Raw genomic sequence first — 20,670 nt, 5'->3', positions numbered from 1 at the left:
GGCTCCTAGCATCGTACATAACTATGATGCTAGGAGCCCGGCTCCCTGCACTGTGTTCGGTCCGGGACTTCCGGCCAAAATACGTTCCGTCCATTATGGACGTAACATGGTAGTGTGAATCCAGCCTAAATGCGAGATTCTAAGCAAAATGAAGCAGTTTAAGAGGTTCACCAAACAATCTCTGTATTACTGGCAGCAAATTGCAAATGAAAGTAGCGATATCAGCAAAAAAAAATTCACAGCATGTGATGGCATGTGCCCAGAACACTATTTAAGACCCTGTATTGTGTTTCGGGTGTAATTTCTAACCTCTATAGTGTACAGACTGCCTGTAACGGTTAGTCAGTAAGGCTCTGTTCACATATGCGTTCCGTGTTCCGTTGTTCAGCTCGATCAAAGGAGCAGAACAATAAGAATACAGGAAGCGCCTAATCTGTTGCCTGATGGAAACCAACAGCGCCAGACTGGACCCATTGACTTAATGAGTGCCGTCGGGTTTCCATCTACATTTTGTCTATATACCGGACAATAATTTTTGTAGTAAGCAGCTGACGCCAGTGGTTGCCCTGACTTTGTGTACACGCACAATTGCAGTAAGTGTTATTGGAGTCACCTTGGGGCAATACATAAAATCAGATTTAGAAGCCAGCCAATGCAAATGATTGTCTGCACTTCAGACATTGTCAGGAGGATTCCTAAATTTCGGACCCTCACTGTCCCAAATATCACAGTTGCCAGGCATTTATTGTACTTTAGAATTCTCCACATTATTCACGCACCATAACAGTTCAAATGCTGAAAACTCCCTTTCTTTCCATCTTGTTAAACAACTTAACCTACCAGTAAACATTATTAAGTAATTATTGCATGGTTGTGTTTACATTTATTTTTATGTTGGTAATACATTATATGGAAACTACCTTATGATTTCCCCAGAATGCGGCGAGCTTGTTTGGATCCACTATCCTAAAGATTTTCAGTTCTTTATCTTCCCACCGTATGGATGATTCATAGTGCTTGTCCTCAAGGAGCTTGTGCAAATAATCCCACAAGATCCTGCAACCTGGATTCACAATTACAGACTATTACTTTAATCAGTTTACTACAGACACCATAATATATTTTACTGACAATGGTCTATATGTGGTTAATAATGTATTTTTGTAATTGAAAACCACAAATTAGGAATTAAATTTGAATTGATGTTTAACAGATACATGCCATAAATATCTGATAGGTGCAAGTCCCACCTCTGGGACCCCCACCTATATTGATAATAGGGGTTCCTCGACACACATACTGCCTGGTGAGACGGCTACCAAGTTTGCTAAGTGGAGAGAGCCACGCATTTGCAGTGCCACTCCATTCATTCTTTACATGTTCTTAAGATAAGTGGGGTTTGCTGGGGTGAAACTTATACCTATTAGATCATCATGGCATATCCTGGGGATATGCCATAATTGTCTATGGTCCAGAGATTATAAAGTAAGGCTTAGAAAATAATAATATTATAATTCAAAAATATACATATAAAGAAAATGTATCATGACAAAATGACCTATTGTTTAAATCAAGTTTTTGTGACAAACATGGTGGTGTGTAAACAGTGTTTTCGAATGAATCACAAATTGTTGCAGATCAATAGATTTATAAAATTCTCGCAGTATGACTTGAGAATACGGGCACTTCAAGCAATTTGATTTTCTTCAGTGCCGCCCTTACCGAGGCCGGTGAACCTAACAAGTATGCCTGATGTCCCACCAAATTGAGTTGCGCCAAAGTAACTGTTGTATCTTAGCCTGTTCTGCCGTGCCACTGTCATTCTCTGTGAGGTCACTCTTTGCCACAGCCTATCTCGCCTATGCACCAGCATGCGGTTGTACCAGTTATGTAGTATTGAGAACGCCATGCAACTCAGTAGGTTCTCATAGCCGTTACGACACTACCTATAAGGTGATTCCAACTGCCCACATTTCTCCGGACAATACATGAGTACAGTTCCCACGTCATGAAGTGGCACACACAGTCTTTAGTCCAAGTCTGAGGCTTTAAGGAATCACTCTGAACAGTTACAATCAACAGTTGGCCAGTCTCTCACTCTAGGTTCAGCATGCTTTTGGGCACAGCCACGGCTGGTCAAATAGCAATGGCTCTCACTGAATTTCTCCAGCCTACCGGCAAATCTCACGCTAGCTGGGTGTGGCCTGCTGTCGTAAAATAAGCTCAGCAGTTCCTCTAACCCTCCATGAGCTCTCAGTCACACACACACACACACGACTCTACTTCCTGCAACCAGTTCCCTTATCTCACTTCCTCCTGGCGTCTGCTATGACATGTAGTGGCGATAGTTAATGTTAGAGTTTAACCTCTAAGCACTAGGCTACACCCACACAATAACAAGGGTGGAAATAACAGGAACAGTCTCAATAATAAGGGTAAAAAGGCTAATCCCTTACATTTTTGTTTTATAATTTTCCATAAAACAATCTATTAATATCAGTATCGGAAAAAAATATTGATCTTGCAGTTCTCACGCTGACCACTGAGCCTCACAATAGGCTAACACTTCTTGTTCTGCAGAGATCACTTTTCACAGGCAGGATTACAATCCTCCTCACCTTTTTCCCTCCCTGCACATGAACTCTGCACACAGAGCATGCCCACAACACTCTTCCATAGAAGTCAATGAGTTGTTTTCTGACTGGGTTTTCAATGTGGCTGCTGTAAAGCAAATCTCTAAAATACTGTTCACAGCTCAGAGCAGGAACTCACCCCCATAATCATGTACAGAAAATAAAAATATAAACAATCAGAAAATAAAAACAGATTAGAAAAAAGGAATTTGTGTCAGTATACAGTTATGACTAGTAAAAAATAAAGTGATTAACCCCTTCCCGCTCCTTGACGTACTATTACGTCATGGCAGCTGTATCGTTCGCGCTCCATGCCGTAATAGTACGTCTCGGGAGTAACGGCCGTTTCGGCCGTCCTCCCGACACATACAGGAGCTGTGACGCTGCTGTCTTGTTCAGCAGCTGTTACAGCTCCTACAGCGGGGACCGATCGCTGTGTCCCCGCTGATTAACCCCTTAAAAGCCGCGTTCTATAGAGATCGCGGCTTTTTAGGGGTTAAGCTGCCATCGCCGGCCTGCTACGCGATAGCGGCCGGCGATGGTGACTATGGCAACCGGACACCAAACAATGGCGTCCGGCTATGCCATAGACGGAAGCCTAGTGGGTCCTGACAACGTCAGGACCCACTATGCTTGCTGTCAGTGAGTAGCTGACAGTTCTAATACACTGCACTACGCATGTAGTGCAGTGTATTAGAATAGCGATCAGGGCCTCCTGCCCTCATGTCCCCTAGTGGGACAAAGTAATAAAATTAAAAAAAAGTTAAAAAAAGATGTGTAAAAATAAGAAAATAAAAGATTTAAAAGTATTAAAAGTAAAAATCCCCCTTTTTCCCTTATAAGTCCTTTATTATTAATAAAAATATATAAACAAACAAATAAACTATACATAATTGGTATCGCCGCGTCCGTAACGGCCTGAACTACAAAATTATTTCATTATTTATCCCGCACGGTGAACGCCGTAAAAGAAAATAATAATAAACCGAACCACAATCACAATTCTTTGGTCACTTCACCTCCCAAAAAATGGAATAAAAAGAGATCAAAAAGTTGCATGTACCTAAAAATGGTACTGATCGAAACTACAGTTAGTTACGCAAAAAATAAGTCCTCGCACGGCTTTATTGATGGAAAAATAAAAACTTTATGGCTCTTAGAATAAGGTAACACAAAAAGTGAATGATTGTTTACAAAACGTATTTTATTGTGCAAACGCCATAAGACATAAAAAAAACTATAAACATCTGGTATCGCCGTAATCATATCGCCCCGCAGAATAAAGTGAATATGTCATTTATAGCGCACGGTGAACGCTGTAAAAAAAATAGAATAAAAAAACAATAGTACAATTGCTGTTTTTTAGTCACCACGCCATCTAAAAATAGAATAAAAACTGATCAAAAAGCTGCATGCACCCCAAGAAAACTACAATGGATTCCTCAAGGGGTCTAGTTTCCAAATTGGGGTCACTTTTGGGGGGTTCCCAATGTTTTGGCACCACAAGACCTCTTCAAACCGGACATGGTGCCTAATAAAAAAGAGGCTTCAAAATCCACTAAGTGCTCCTTTGCTTCGGAGGCCGATGCTTCAGTCCATTACTGCACTAGGGCCACATCTGGGATATTTCTCAAAACTGCAGAATCTGGGCAATACGTATTAAGTTGCGTTTCTCTGATAAATCCTTTTGTGGTATAAAAAAAATGGTCTAAAGAGGATTTTCTGACAAAAAAAATATGTAAATTTCACCTCTACTTTGCTCTAAATTTCTGTGAAACACCTAAAGGGTTCATAAACTTTCTAAATGCTGTTGTGAATACTTTGAGGGGTCTAGTTTCTAAAATGGGGTATTTGATAGGGGTTTCTAATATATGGGCCCCTCAAAGCAACTTCAGAACTGAACTGGAACCTAAAAAAATAAATAAATGAGGCAATACTTCGCTTCTTACATTATACTGATAATGAGCCGTGCCCTCCCCGAGATGACCCCAGTTTTGACCGTTTGTATAAACGGAGACCCCTATTAGACCGTTTCAGTGCCCGGTTTTCCCAAGCATACACCCCCGAGAAGTGTATTTCTATTGATGAGTCCTTGGTACATTTTAAAGGGAGGGTTCAATTCCGCCAGTACCTGCCGGGTAAGAGGGCAAGGTATGGCGTGAAGATGTATAAGCTGTGAGAGTGCATCAGGGTATACCTACAGGTTTAGGATATATGAAGGAAAGGCCACCCCCAAACCAGACTGCATCCTGGACTACAATAGGTACATGGGAGGGATGGACTTGTAAGATCAAATCCTGAAGCCCTACAGCGCCATGCGGTGTGGTATAAGAAGCTGGCCGGGAACATCATACAGATGGCATTGTACAATGCGTACGTGCTACGTCGATGTGCAGGCCAGACGGGAACTTTCCTGGAATTTCAAGAGGTGATTATCAAGAACCTAATCTTTAGGGACCAAGAAGGGGGGGCACCCAGTACTTCTGGAAGCGAGCCCACACGCATCGTACCAGGGCAACACTTTCCAGGAGAAGTTCCCCAAACTGGCAAGAAGGGAAAAAGTCAAAAGAGGTGCAAAGTCTGCTATAAGAGGGCGATAATGGATGACACAATATATCAATGTGACACGTGTCCCGAATAACCAGAGCTCTGTATGAAAGTGTTTTAAAATTTATCATACATCCCTTGGTTTATAATTTACCCCAATTTTACTTACCCTGATGCACTCCGCACAGCTTATCCCCCCTCGTCTTTCCCCTCTGGGCCCTGCTGTGTGTCCAGGCAGCTGATAACAGCCACATGTAGGGTATTGCCATACCCGGGAGAACCCACATTACAGTTTATGGGGTGTAGGTCTCCGGTCAAAATGCTCACTACACCTCTAGATGAATGCCTTAAGGGTGTAGTTTTTAAAACGGGGTCACTTCTTGCGGGTTTCAACTGTACTGGTACCTCAGGGGCTTCTGCATACATGACTTCGCACTAGAAAATCCCCAGTAGGCCAAATGGTGGTCCTTTCCTTCTGAGCCCTCCCATGGGCCCAAACGGCAGTTTATCACAACAAATGGGGTATTGCGGCACTCAGAACAAATTGCGCAACAGAATGGGGTATTTTGTTTCTTGTGAAAATAAGAAATTTTCAGCCAAAACTACATATTATTTGAAAAAAATAATTTTGTTTTCATTCCCAGCCCAATTCAAATAAGTTCTGTGAAAAAACTATGGGGTCAAAATGGTCACAACACCCATAAATGAATTCCTTGAGGGGTGTAGTTTCCAAAATGGGGTCATTTGTGGTGGGTTTCTATTGCTTTGATACCTCTGGGGCTCTGCAAATGCGACATGGCACCCGAAAACCAATCCAGCAAAATCTGTACTCCAAAGAACACACAGCACTCCTTTCCTTCTGAGCCCTCCCATGGGCCCAAACGGCAGTTTATCACCACAAATGGGGTATTGCCGCACTCAGGACAAATTGGGCAACAAAATGGAGTATTTTATTTCTTGTGAAAATAAGAATTTTTGAGCTAAAATTACATATTATTGGAAAAAATATATATTTTTTAAATTCCCAGCCCAATTCAAATAAGTTCTGTGAAGAAACTATGGAGTCTAAATGGTCACATTACCCATAAATGAATTCCTTGAAGGGTGTAGTTTCCAAAATGGGGTCACTTCTGGTGGGTTTCCATTGCTTTGATACCTCTGGGGCTCTGCAAATGCGACATGGCACCCGAAAACCAAACCAGCAAAATCTGTACCCCAAAGAACACACAGCGCTCCTTCCCTTCTGAGGCCTCCCATGGGCCCAAACGGCAGTTTATTGCCACAAATGGGGTATTGATGCACTCAGGAGAAATTGGGCAACAAAATTGAGTATTTTGTTCCCTGTGAAAATAAGAAATTTTGGTAAAAAATTACATCTTATTGGAAAAAATGTCATTTTTTTAATGTCACAGCCCAATTGAAATAGGTGCTGTGAAAAAACTGTGTGGTCAAAATGCTAACAACAACCATAAATGAATTCCTTGAGGGGTGTAGTTTCCAAAATGGGGTCACTTTTGGTGGGTTTCCATTGCTTTGATACCTCTGAGGCTCTGCAAATGCGACATGGCACCCGAAAACCAATCCAACAAAATCTGGACTCCAACAAACATATAGCGCTCCTTTCCTTCTGAGCCCTCCCATGGGCCCAAACGGCAGTTTATCACCACAAATGGGGTATTGCCACACTAAGGACAAATTGGGCAACAAAATGGGGTATTTTGTTCCCTGTGAAAATAAGAAATTTTGATCACAAATGACATTTTATTTGAAAAAATGACATTTTTTTCATTTCAGAGCCCAATTCAAATACGTGCTGTGAAATAACCGTGCAGTCAAAATTGTAACAACAACCCTAAATTAATTCCTTGAGGGGTGTAGTTTCCAAAATGGGGTCACTATTGGGGGATTTCTACTGTTTTGACACCTCAACACCTCTTCAAACCTGGCATGCTGCCTAAAATATAATCTAATAAAAAAAGAGGACTCAAAATGCACTAGGTGCTCCTTTGCTTCTAGGGCTTGTGTTTTAGTCCACGAGCGCAGTAGGGCCACATGTGGGACATTTCTAAAAACTGCAGAATCTGGACAATACATATTTAGTAGTGTTTCTCTGGTAAAACCTTCTGTGTTACAGAAAAAAAAATGAATAAAATTGAAATTCAGCAAGAAAAATTAAATTTGCAAATTTCACCTCCACTTTGCTTTAATTCCTGTGAAATGCCTGAAGGGTTAAAAAACTTTCTAACTGCTGTTTTGAATACTTTGAGGGGTCTAGTTTTTAAAATGGGGTGTTTTATCAGGGTTTCTAATACATAGGCCCCACAAAGCCACTTCAGAACTCAAGAGGTACCTTAAAAAAAAGGCTTTTGAAATTTTCTTAAAAATATGAGAAATTGCTGTTTATGGTCTAAGCCTTGTAACGTCCAAGAAAAATAAAATAATGTTCAAAAAATGATGCCAATCTAAAGTAGACATATGGGAAATGTGAACTAGTAACTATTTTGGGTGGTATAACCGTCTGTTTTACAAGCAGATGCATTTTAATTCTGAAAAATGCAATTTTTTCAAAATTTTCTCTACATTTTGCAATTTTTCACCAATAAACACTGAATATATCGACCAAATTTTACCACGATCATGAAGCCCAATGTGTCACGAGAAAACAATCTCAGAATCGCTTGGGTAGGTTTAAGCATTCCGACGTTATTACCACATAAAGTGAAATATGTCAGATTTGAAAAATGGGCTCTGAGCCTTAAGGCCAAAACTAGGCTGCGTCCTTAAGGGGTTAAATGTTTCTGGAGATTATCAGAACTGGACATATGTAAGATAAAGTATCATAGGAAGACTTGTTTTGAGACTTCCTGACATTAATTTCAGTAATGACCTACTTGAAGCCTCTCCACATCTTCCATTGACTGCTTTGAGCTATTTTAAAACGTTTTTGGCATTCTCTATTTTCAGATTTACCCTTTATTTTTCCATCCATATAGTCAATGTGTTCTGCAGAGCTTTCATTATTTTGTGTTCCTTGTGTCCTTCGGAAAAGATTGAGAGGTACATCTTGGACATTATCCTCTGTAGCTGGTTTTGCAGATAATTGAGAATTCTCTGTTTCTAAACACACAAGTCAATATATGATTAGGTTGTTTTTATGCAATATTTATTCATATTTGTATATTGGAGTTCAAGCAATAATCATGTATCACCCATAGCTTTTAATTACTCTTTTTTATTTTCCTCTTTAATAATACTTATATGGAAGTTGAGACTCATATCACAGACACCTTCATTGCCTAAAATAACTATAGAGATTTTATTTGCATACTTGCTAAATGTCCTTATGTTTGTGGGACTGTCCTGCAAACCGGACCATAAAGGGGACAAGGTTTATTCTAATCTGCATTTAAAGGGGTTTTCCTGAAGATTTTTTGGGGCGGTTAACGATTTTGGTAGTGTTCCCAGGCAGGATGGGTAGAGCTTTAAGTGCCCTGTAATTTGCGATTTAAATGTTGATAAGAATGTACTTTCAGTGAAAACATCATATTTTACATTTGGTTGTCTAACTTCAACTAGACACATAAGACTTACCAATGTTTTTATTGTATTTGATACTAACTTCAGATATCTATCAATTGGTTTAAATATTGAATTACAATTAATAGTAGCAGCAGAATATTAAAAGGTAATACTAACAGGTAACACATATCCAGAAGTATATATTGTAACCAGGGTCACCAACCCCTTTTTTTTTATTTTCTAAACAACTTAGCCAAAAATCATGGACAGACAAAAAATTTGCAGACACTCTGGAAAAACAAAATAATTTCTAAAGATTGCATCATCTGTACTCCTGGCTTGACATTTATAACATACAAAACATTACAATGATGAAATCCTGAAATGAAAATGTCTAAGGCCCTGTTCACACGTATTGTTTTTACAGGCAGAAAAATCTGCCTCAAAATTCCTTCAGGAATTTTGAGGCAGATTTTGACCTGTCTGTAATTTCTTGCCGCAATCTTCATGGCGTGTTACGCTGCGTTTTTCGCCACGGCCATTGAGCGCTGATGGCAAAAAATGCAGTGAAAAACGCTTTCTCTGCCTCCCATTGAGGTGAGATGCGTAACCACGGCAACAAAGAGCATGCTACTTTTTTTCCCATGTGACCGCCGCTACAGCCTGTGATTTGCTGCACCGGTCATATGGGTTGAAACGGCATCGCACGAGGTTGGCCTGGAGGAAGAAACACAGACTTCTGTGTAAGTATAAGATTTTTTTTTTTAATTGTGAGTTGAGTTCTTTGCAGCGGAATCTCTGTGATTCCGACGCAAAAAAAACGCAATAACTGCTATTTGTTGCGGGTTTTACCTCCGAATTCCTTTGCGGAAAATCTGCAGTATTTACGCAACGTGTGAACTGACCCTATATGTGCTCAGATATTCTGAACTATGCAAATACTCAAGCAAGATGCTAATCATCGACAAATGGGTACAGAAGTGGGTAATTTCTCTAACTGGGATGCCAGAAGATAAATAAACAATGAAATCCATTTAACTGATGTCATTTATTTAGTTAAAATGCATGTGATCTGCTGAAAATGGCCAGCTTAAACGAGTTGTCCAAAATGAGAAAAAAGGGTCTGCCTATTTTCCAGAAACAGCGACACTAAGAATTGACACAAATTAATTTATGAATATAAATATAATAAGTACAATATAATAAGTACATATGAGCATACAGCCAGTACACAGATACAGTGTACAATGAATATCTCACTTGTATTTATGCAGCTCTGTAGATGCGGATGGTGACTTTTTCTTATACACTGGCTGAAAAAAGAATACCTTACTAACCCCTGTCTGTGATTCTTAATGCATTGTAGTAATTCAAACAAAACATCACCTGTAAAAAAGAAGAAAGGTATTAGTTTGTGTTACTGTCTTTTTTACAGTCCAAAGTACATGATTAAATATGTGATACAGAAACGTAGCATGAAAGAGGTTTTCCAACATTTATCCTTGTTATTCCCAACTACTCCAATGTTTATGTCCTAGCACATTGACATGTCGTCCATAATGACGTCACCATGGTTAAAATGTCATCAAACAATTTTAGTCTGCTTTAGGGAGTCTTTCGATTGTTGGAAAACCCTGTTGAGCCCAGATGCAAAATCTGGCACTTCCAAATATCACGTAATTGATATAATTCTGTAGAAGTATCTTACGTAGATATAGCACCATTGCTTGGCTGCAACTGCAACCTCTGCACCCACAGCTACATTACTCCTGTTATGTCAACGTCTCTTATAGTTCGACATCAGACCTGCTCAGCCAGATGTAGCCCTCTGACCTCCAATCCTCTTTGTGTCACAACTTTAAATGTTTTAAATCTTAAGGTGGACCACCTATATATGTGTTGTGCCACCATACCAGACATTACTTAATAAATCTTGACACGCTTTGTCATTTCTTAGCCACTTAGACACTTTAGGCCTTATTCACATGAACGTTGAATAAGTCAGTGTGGCGGCCGTCTAAACAAACCTATGTAATTCAATGGGGCCGTTCACACGACCGTTGTTTCAACAGAGCTTGTGAAGGGTCCATGAAAAATAGGACATGTCCAATTTTTTTGTGCTTCACGCATCCCTCCATAGGCTCTAGTCTATGGGGGATGCGTGATAACGCGTCCCACAGGGGTGCAGCACAGATGCACCCCGGTCGTGAAAAATGGCAGTTTTTCACGTTCGAGATATCCTACGCTCGTGTGAATCTAGCGTTATAGTCATAGCTCCGAATATTTCCATGATGGCGGTAGAGAAATTTGAGGCCATGCTCTTATTATACCTTCCTGCCTACGAGAACCGCTTCCAATGTTTTTGAGGTTCACCAAATTAAAGCTATTAAATCACTGGTAGTTATGCAATGCACAGAGAATATACAAGCTAAATATAAGGATCTGCCCTGTTCTGTTAAGGCTTTAAACAGTCTTAGAATTTTGACATCTACCTTTTCCTGCTATCTCAATGGATTTTAAATGTTTGGACATAAGTAGTCAAAAGCCAGTCATAATGTAATGGCATACCTGACTAATGTCACCCATTTAGTTTATTGCTAGATATACTGCTGTTTTGTGAGTGTATCTTCACAACTCAACATACCTCTGACAGAAGACAATGAGAATATAGGAAGAAGTAAAACGAGCTATAAATGGAATTATTTTCCGATACGATAAGTATTCAAATGCTTTTGTGAGCATGTTAATTGGAAAAGGAACATACACAAATATATATTTACCAGGAATATCTTTTTGTATCATGGGAGACATTATGCCTTTGCATTTGACCATAAGATTTATTTTTTTAAAACATTGTTTTTATTACATTTCTAAATAAACAACATTAATACAAGCAAATACAAAGTGGCATCTCTTTTGTTACAGAAGATCGTAACTGCATTGCATATACGTAGAAGACAAAAGACAATTGCTACACAAGTGGAGACATAGTAAAACTGTAACTGGTGGCCCACAGATAACTAGAAAGCGGAACATGGACAGACAGGGCTAGGGGAGGGTATCGGTGGGCAAGTTATCAAAATATGCTCGGTCTAAAGGAGAGTCATGATCCGGTAGGGTGATTAATGGGACTCCTAGGGGTGAGAGATAATTTAGGCCTCTCAAGGAGGGGACATGTAGGCTATTTATGGGTCCCATATCTTCAGGAAGGACTGTAGGGTGACTGAGTGGTTTTGAAGAGAGGGAGGGAGCTCCCTCTCATCCCACCGGCACCCTGAGTGTGATCGCAGAGTGCCGGTGTCTTCTATGGCAGCCGAGGGGCCTAATAAGGGCCCCCAGGTCTGCATGTAGTATATGCCTGTTAGGTCATGCCAGAGGCACGGCCTAGCAGATGCCTGTCCGTTTTACACGGACAGGCATAATACACTGCAATATAGAAGTATTGCAGTGTATTATAAATGTGATCGAAGGATCGCATAGTGAAGTCCCCTAGTGGGACTAGTAAAAAAGTAAAAAAAAGTTTAATAAAAAGTAAAAACAAAAAAGTGAAGAAAAAAATTAAAAACCCACTTATTCCCCTTACAAAATGCTTTATTATTAAAAAACAAAATAAAGTAAAAAAAGTTACACATATTTGGTATCGCCGCGTCCGTAACAACCCCAACTATAAAGTTATTACATCATTTAACCCGCACAGTGAACCTCCCAAAAACTGAAATAAAAAAACAATGCAAAAATTGCTGTTTTCTTTTAATCCTGCCTTTAATTCTATGTACCCCAAAAAGGTGCTATTAAAAATTACAATTTGTCCCGCAAAAAACAAGGCCTTAGGCCTTAGACAGCTATGCAAAAATAAAAAAAGTTATAGCTCTTTGAATGAGACGATGTAAAAACTTAAAAAATAGTTTGGTCATTAAGGTCTAAAATAGGCCGGTCAATAAGGGGTTAATCATGTAATATTGCATTCGAGAACAAATCTCTCATAAGAAGAGGACAGGTTGCTTTCAGGAGCTTGCTATCATCAGCTTTGTGGCTACAAATAGGATGCCGACAAGCTTCTGCTTAGCATAGGAATCCCCTTTAATATTTTTATTGAGACGGACTTCCCAAATTGAATTTTTCTCAAATCTTAGCCTGTCACAGTACAAATGAGGTAGTATATCTTGGTACTAAAATTTGCTACTGTGGTGTAAGTCCTCCATGTATACACAACATCACAAGTGGAAGTACAGCCTCTAAAACAGGTAGGGGAATAGCCAGGTACTGCATGGGCTATATGGTTAGGCGCGAGAGGATGTGGAGAAATGAGTCTCTTGTAAGCAAACCACATCAACATGGATAATATGGTAATAATGGAATCTTTTGGATTTCTTGTGCGGTGAGTTTTAGCCTTGCACGCTGTGCAATACTAAAGTTAAGGGCGTGAGGAAAGCAGCATTAAACTATCGATCAGTATAGGATCATCAGCGACCCATGTGGTGTAGGGTTTCCGTGAATGATAAGTGTGGTGAAAGAGGGACGACATTGCACTGCAGTGGTGAGGAATAGAGAACACTCTGCAATTGTAGAATTGAAGGGCGCAATATAAAGTTTATCTGGTGTGACCAACGGAGGGGGTAAAGGAACAGGGGGACAGAAGCCTAAAGAAACATCATGATGTAGAATGACTGTGAACACATTGAAAACATTATACAGGTATTAGCCTACATATCAATATGCAAGTATAAGCAAAAAGATAACAATAAGAATAAATTACTAAAAAAAAAAAGAAAAAAGAGGGGGTTGGGGAGGAAAAAACTGAAAATCAATAAAAATTACTCGTAATGTCAATCAGCAACAGCATAAGAGGCGTATGTTGCAAATGAGAAGCAAAAAAATGTATGTGATACTAATCTAGAGTAGCTGATTACATTTAGCTGCACAATGTGGAAAGTCCAGCAAGAAGTCAAGGCACATGCTGGAATGAGGTTGAGCGTTTATAGCTGCGTGCTGGGCTGGTAGGGAATGTAAGCTGTGAGGTACTGGGTCTGCTCTGGGATAGGTCATCTGGAGGAGGTGATAGGCTGGATGTGGTGCCTTCCAAACAAAGCTGTGATAAGCATTTTTTCACCCCTTTAAGGTAAAGGACAGTGCGAACCTTGTCATTGGAGATAAATGTAAATTTAAAGGGGAAGATTCATCGGTACATGATGTTCTTCCTCGGCAGAATTTCTAAGTCGGGCTTTAAAGCACGTTCCTTGGCTATGGTAAAAGGTGCCAGGTCAGAAATTAGTTGGTACGTGAAAAGTCAGGGAAGTGGCAGTATGGGCCGCCAACATCAATTCCTACCTGGTGCAGTAGAAATGTAACTTTGTGATGATGTCACGGAGGGTCCCTCAACTTACTTAGCCATCAAGACTTGAAGAACCCTATCCATTTCAAGGCGCTCTGCTGAGATTTTAAGGGAAAGTTCCTGCAATAGCGCCGTAATTGTGGCTTGCAGGTCCACGATGTGCTCGGATAGTTCACTTATACAAACATTGTCCCGGCAGGCTATATTCTCAAAATCCTCTAGCTTGTTCTGGAGTTGCAAATTGTCATCCCAGTCTTCCAGCAGGTCATACTGGAGTGAGGAGTGGGACACACCATTTCATCCATGCACTGTTCTAGGAGATCTGTGCGGGTGCCCAGCTCCCTAATTTCTTTAATGAGGTCATGAGTAATTTTAGCTGAGGTCTTGTTCAGCTCCATCTCAAGTAGGGCATGGGATTGCTGTAGCAGATTTGTAAAGTCAGAGGCTCCTAATTTCTGCCTGTGTCTAACAGAAGAGCCCTCTAGGAATGAGTGGCTGGGCTCCGAAGAGTCTTGAAGTGTGGACCGTATGGTCTCTTCCAGGCAGTTGAGCTGGCACCATCTTGAATGGGGCCTGTAGACTTTGTTCTAAAGGTATGACAGCGGCCAGACAGTATTGCCAGAAAGACTCCGGCTGGGTTCACACACCCTATTTACGGACGTAATTCGGGCATTTTAGCCTCGAATTACATCCGAAAATGCGTCTCAAAAGCGTCGGCAAACATCTGCCCATTCATTTGATGTTCTGTGCCGACGGTCATTTTTTTTACGCTGTCAAAAGGCGGCGCGTAAAAAAGACGCCCGCGTCAAAGAAGTGCCTGTCACTTCTTGAGACGTAATTGGACCCATCTTCCATTGACTCCATGGAAAAACAGCTTCAATTTCATCCGTAATGGGCGCAGCGAAAGACGCCTGCACATGCCATTACGGCTGAAATTACGGTGCTGTTTTCTCCTGAAAACAGCACCGTAATTTCAGCCGTAACGGACGCTGCCGTGCCGCTGCTCGCCAGGAGTGTAGGGAGAGGTGAGTTGCCTGATATGTGCCCTGTAGAAACTATACTAAACTACTTTCCCACAAGGCCATATCAATTTTTATCAGATGCAGATGATGGTAACATAAATTATATGATCAAATAATTTTAAAGCACGAACAATTACTGGTGGGGGGAATTTACATTGGTCAGACATGATTGTTTTTAGTAGAATATACATAACGATTATCATTAACATTCATAATAATTTTTTGTATCGTTGAAGATTATCATTAAAACTTTGACCGGCTTGAGCTATGAAGGGTTCTGGTAGGCGGACATGTTTCACACTATGAAGTGTACTTTTAGTCTTGGTAACATAATTACTTTAGATTGTGTATAAAGTGCACATACATAGTGCCTGCATGAGCATAGGGTGACTAATTTGGAGATTTTTTTTGTATTTCTTAACTACTTTCTCTTGCTTAAGTGGAATAAATTAAAATTATTCCATAACAGCTTATTTGATTTCTAGATAAAAATGTGAAACTCACATTAATACAGAAAGGAAATTAATTATATATTGTCAAAAGCATATCTCTATTAATATTACGAATATTACGAATGTAAACAGTGAAAAGTTCTGTACCTGAACTAGGAGAACGAGCTTTAAAATCAAACTTTGTAAGAATACACAGCGTTCTTCCATTCATTACAAACTTGCTGTCATCTGTTTTCTTTAGTGAATATTCTTCCTCTGCCCATCGTAACCACTGAATAATATCATCCCTGCTCCACAGAGATGGATGTATTCCTGAAATAAAATTAGAATGGTGAGTTGTCTAGAGTTACAAAAACAGAAGGGCATACAAAGGAGGGTGGGTACAATAAAAATATGTCCACTTTCGTAGTGTAGACCCTTATTCACTATACAAACACTCTCCGGCCATGCTAAATGTCCTACATGCTGTCATCTAGAGCCTAGCTTCTCAACTCCTGGTACATGTACACCAGAGGGTAAACGCCATGTCCTCTTACTGGGGTTTTAATAGCTGCAGCACAGTGTATGATCATAGCCTTGGGAGTACTTTAATGTAATTTATTTAATATTTTAAGCTTTGCTTAGTAAAATTGAGAGACCACTAGAGAATGCAAAAATGCATCTGAGATCACACTTATGCTACATGGTTCTCACAGAGCTGCAGCTCTAGAAACAGAGAAGCCAAGTCGGGCACTAAAACCACTCCCAAGCACCAATACTGTAACTGTGTGTCTTTACCTTTCTCTTAGGCCTCATGCACACGACCATAAAAACTCCCGTAATTACGGGCCCATAGACTTTTATTGGCCACGGGTACTGTGGCGAAACCGCGTCAGTGGGGGTCGGTTTACGCCAAGAGAATGTGGGCGATAGATTCAGGCGACACAGATTAACAGGGGACAAGCCACAGCGGCGCGTTTATTAACAGGGACAGACACACACAGAACCAATGCATCGCTGCTTCTCCCCTCTGGGCTGGATGGGACAGGCTACCTCACTATGGGGTCTCTTCACTGTACCTTTCATCCTTTGGGGTGTCTCTAGATCCTCCTTAGTTAGATGGGACTCCAGCACTTGTCCTCTATTACTGTCCCTAGGTCAGGTACCATCTCTGAGGTAGACAGCCCCTGCCTGCAGCTCACACTGCTATCTCATCCTCTCCTGGGCTGCAACTAAACTGAGAACTCATCCACCACCACTATATCCCTCACTTAGGAAACAGGCCCCCTCCTTTTTCTTATTTACATTACACATATTCCCGCTCTCAGCCTGTGACTCATTCTCCTTCAGTATAAGATTAACCCTAGAGGGGGAGGACAGTGAAGCAGCACTGAATACAATACAATATAAAACAACTGGTTATCAAACATAACGTAATGCAGTTTTAGGGGACATATCCCCATCTAGCACCGGGCGCCATCTAAGCTATGGCACCCGGATGGCGAGAGTGCGACGGTTTGCGGCAGGCTTAACCTTTATCTGGGTACAATGCCTGTAACCGTCACCCGTTCCGCCACAGGTACCTCCCCGTATGCTTAAGGGAAGGTGCTCGTGTCGTTGAAAAAGATAGAACATGTCCTATTTCCGGCCGTAATTATGGCACGGGCAGCCCATAGAAGTCTATGGGGCTCCTGTAATTACGGGTGACTACGTGTGTGCACCCATAATTACGGGAGCGTTGCTAGGCGACCTCAGTAAATGGTCACTGTCCAGGGTGCTGAAAGAGTTAAACGATCGGCAGTAACTGTTTCAGCACCCTGGACAGTGGCTACCGATCAGAATATAGATAAAGCTGTAAAAATTAAAAAAGACGTTCATACTTACCCAGAACTCCCTGCTTCTTCCTCCAGTCTGGCCTCGTGGGATAACGTTACAGCCCATGTGACCGCTGCAGACAATCATAGGCCAATCACTGGCTGCAGCGGTCACATAGACTGCCGCGTCATCCAGGGAGGTCGGACTGGATGTCAGGAGAGGGACGCGTCACCAAGACAACGGCCGGGTAAGTATGAATTTCTTTTACTTTTATTACGGAAAGGTCTGTCCCTTCTCTTTATCCTGCACTGATAGAGAGAAGGGCTGCCGATTAGTGCAGTGCAATTTTGCAGCCACAAACATGCCCGTAAATACGGGTGGAGTACAGGTGACACCGGACCCGTATTTACGGGCACGGGTCCGTAAATACTGGTGCAATGCGGGTCGAATACGTGTGACCAAGGACCCGTATTTACGCCAGTATTTATGGGTGGACAAAAATACGGTCGTGTGCATGAGGCCTTACTCAGGCTCTCCTGTTAGGCACAGGCTGAGATTAAGAACCTATGGCCCTCCTCCACCCCCTCTCCTCTTCTTAGACTTCTATGGGCAGAAGTTGTAGCCTGATCCCCCAGTGAAGCCGAAAATCGACAGATATTAGCAGTGGATTAAAAGTGAGAGATTGGTTTTAAGAGGCTGGACGAAGAGAAAAGTTGGTGTAGGTGGAGAAAGAGGCATTTTGCTATAAAAGATATCTAAGGCTATGTTCACATGTGCATTGTGACATTCTGTAATGCCAGAAGCAATGTTTCCATTGCAAAACGGAAACCGCCAGCGGCCGACAGAACCCATTGACTTTAATGGGTTCCGCCGGCTTTCCGTCGGTGTGTCTGTGGTTTTACCAGAGACAATAGCGCAGCATGCTGATCTCCGGTGATCTCAGCCGGATCTACGACGGAGACCCCTAACAAAGCCTCCGACGCAGATGTGAACCAGGCCTTACAAAATGTATCATCACTTGTACTTGATTTATGGAAAATTTGGTGAAACAAGATGGACTCTAAGTAATGGAAAACATACTAAATAAGTTTCATCCCACGAGACTGCTGCAGCCTGTAATTAGCTGTAGTGGTGGTCACATGGGTTGAAGCGTCATCCCAGGAGGCCGACCCTCTGACGTCATCCAGGCCGGCCTCCTGTGATGACGTTTCATCCATGAGTCCGCTGCTACAGCCTGTGATTGGCTGCAGCAGCGGTCATATAGGATAAAGCGTCATCCCAGGAGGCCTGCTTGGTGGAAGAAACACAGACTCCTAGGTAAGCATGGTGTTTTTTTTACTGTTATTTGTGGCAGGGTTTTACCTCCCCATTGAATTCAAGAAAACCCGCAGAAAATACGGAGCGATTATGCAAAAACAATTGACATGCTCTGGAATAAAATTCTGCACCGCAGGGTCCATTTCTGAGCGTTTTTTCCGCTCATTATTTGTTCAATCTCATCCACTTTGCTGCTACTGTATTCTGCTGCGTTTTTTCATTCCTCAATTCTGGACGAGAAATTAGCAGCAATTCCGCTACATTCGGACAAGCCCTTAGGCTGAGTTCACATGCAGTGGAAAAATTCACCCTCATATCCTGCCACAAATCCGCAGCTGAAATCACAGTGATTTTGCAAAACTTTCACTTCTTAAATGGATTGTACAGTGGAATTCACCTGATACATTAAATGGACGATATCTGCGGTCATAACCCATAACGTAGGAATGCCGTGGATTTGAAAATCAACAGCATACTTGTTTTTCAGTGTTGATTTTTTTTCCAGTACATGTAAATGAGGTTTTGAACCCCTTCCCGACATCTGCCATATATATACTGTGGAGGCCGGGAGGGAAAGTATAGAGCGGGCTCACGAGCCCGCAAATAACTTGCGTGTGTCAGCTGTATGAAACAGCCGACACTTCACTGCAACAAGAAGGATCCTGCTTCCCCCCCGTGATGCGATTGCAGGGTGTCAATGGTTGTCATGGCAGCCTGTTGGCCTAATGAAGGTCCCCAGGTCTGCCACCTTTGTGATCCTATTAAACCCTGCCTCAGGCGATATACTGAGATATACAATAGTATGGCAGTTTATCATTCAAGTGATACAACGATCGCTGGTTGAAGTCCCCTAGGGGGACTAATAATAAAAGTTAAATACATTTTTCCATATATTAATTATATTAAAAACATTAACAGTTCAAAGAAAAAAAACTTTTTCCCTTTTCCCCCAAAACATTGTAGAAAAAAATAAAATCCCATCTACACAAATTGTACAGTAAATTGAGGTGGATGCAGAGGCGTAGCTATAGGGGTCACAGCAGTCGCACTTGCGACCGGGCCCCTAAACCAGGGGGGCCCATAGCGCACTAATGCTAATTCTATATGTGCCGTGATGCCGGAACTTCCTGGTTACTGGCAGGGCTCCTTTAGACGTGTACCATGTGACCATGACGTCACGTGAGGGGCGTTCCAACCAGTGTGGAAGAGCCGGTGTGGAAGAGCACGGAAGACTGCAGGTGAGCTGCAGAGGGGGCCGTAATGTATGTGTGTTTTATTGTGCTGTCTGTGTTTGCGGTGGAGAGAGGAGAGGGTGGGGCTTTAAATTACAGGGCCCCCCTCTCCTCTCCCCACCGCAAACTGCATGATACAAAACATTGCAACCGAGGGGTTGTGACCTACTCACGAGGTCCCAGTTCCAACTGTATATGCGTCCTCAGATACAGTTAAATTTAATGAGAAAGCAAGGAGTTGACGGCTCCTTGCTCCAGCATTAACTGTGCCGTGAGCCACTTGCGGCTCGGCGCAGACAGGCACGATTTAGTGATGTCATCGTGCCTGTCTGGGCCAAGTCACTCATGGGGCAGCTATGGGGGGCATTATACTGTGTGGGGGACAGCTATGGGCGGAATTATACTGTTTTGGGCAGTTATGTGGGGCATTATACTGTACGGCGGCATTATACTGTATGGGGGAAACTATGGGGAGCATAAATAATGTGTGGGGTCTGCAATCGGGGTATTATACTGTGTGGAGCAGCTATGAGGGCATTATACTGTGTTGGGCAGTTATGAGGGACATTATACTTTATGGGGTCTGCAATGGGGGCATTATACTGCGTAGGCAGTTATGGGGGCATTATACTGTATGGAGGCAACTATCGGGGGCATTATATTGTATGGGGGCAACTATGGGAAACCTTATACTGTGTGGGGGCAGCTATCGGGGCTTTATACTGTGTGTGGGGCAGCTATGGGGGGCATTATACTGTATGAGGGCAGCTATGGGGGTATTATACTGTATGGGGGTAGCTATGGGTGTATTATACTGTATGG

General features: G+C 41.8%; 1 protein-coding gene across 1 annotated transcript in view; it reads right to left on the bottom strand.

Moving 5' to 3' along the window:
- The window catches only part of LOC142741862 (transcription factor ETV7-like), an 89,698-nt gene that overhangs the window by 47,393 nt on the left and 21,635 nt on the right, over window positions 1-20,670 (bottom strand). Inside the window, exons 3-5 of the mRNA XM_075851189.1 lie at window positions 9,960-10,085; window positions 8,151-8,297; window positions 921-1,063 (exon numbers count right to left, since the gene is read on the bottom strand). Of these exons, the coding sequence (XP_075707304.1) occupies window positions 921-1,063; window positions 8,151-8,297; window positions 9,960-10,085 (416 nt within the window). The remainder of the gene's footprint in view (window positions 1-920; window positions 1,064-8,150; window positions 8,298-9,959; window positions 10,086-20,670) is intronic.

Source organism: Rhinoderma darwinii, chromosome 2, assembly GCF_050947455.1.
Source record: "Rhinoderma darwinii isolate aRhiDar2 chromosome 2, aRhiDar2.hap1, whole genome shotgun sequence".
Taxonomy (NCBI): domain Eukaryota; kingdom Metazoa; phylum Chordata; class Amphibia; order Anura; family Rhinodermatidae; genus Rhinoderma; species Rhinoderma darwinii.
Note: the sequence above shows the minus strand (reverse complement) of the source record. Positions and strands in the feature narration are given on the sequence as shown.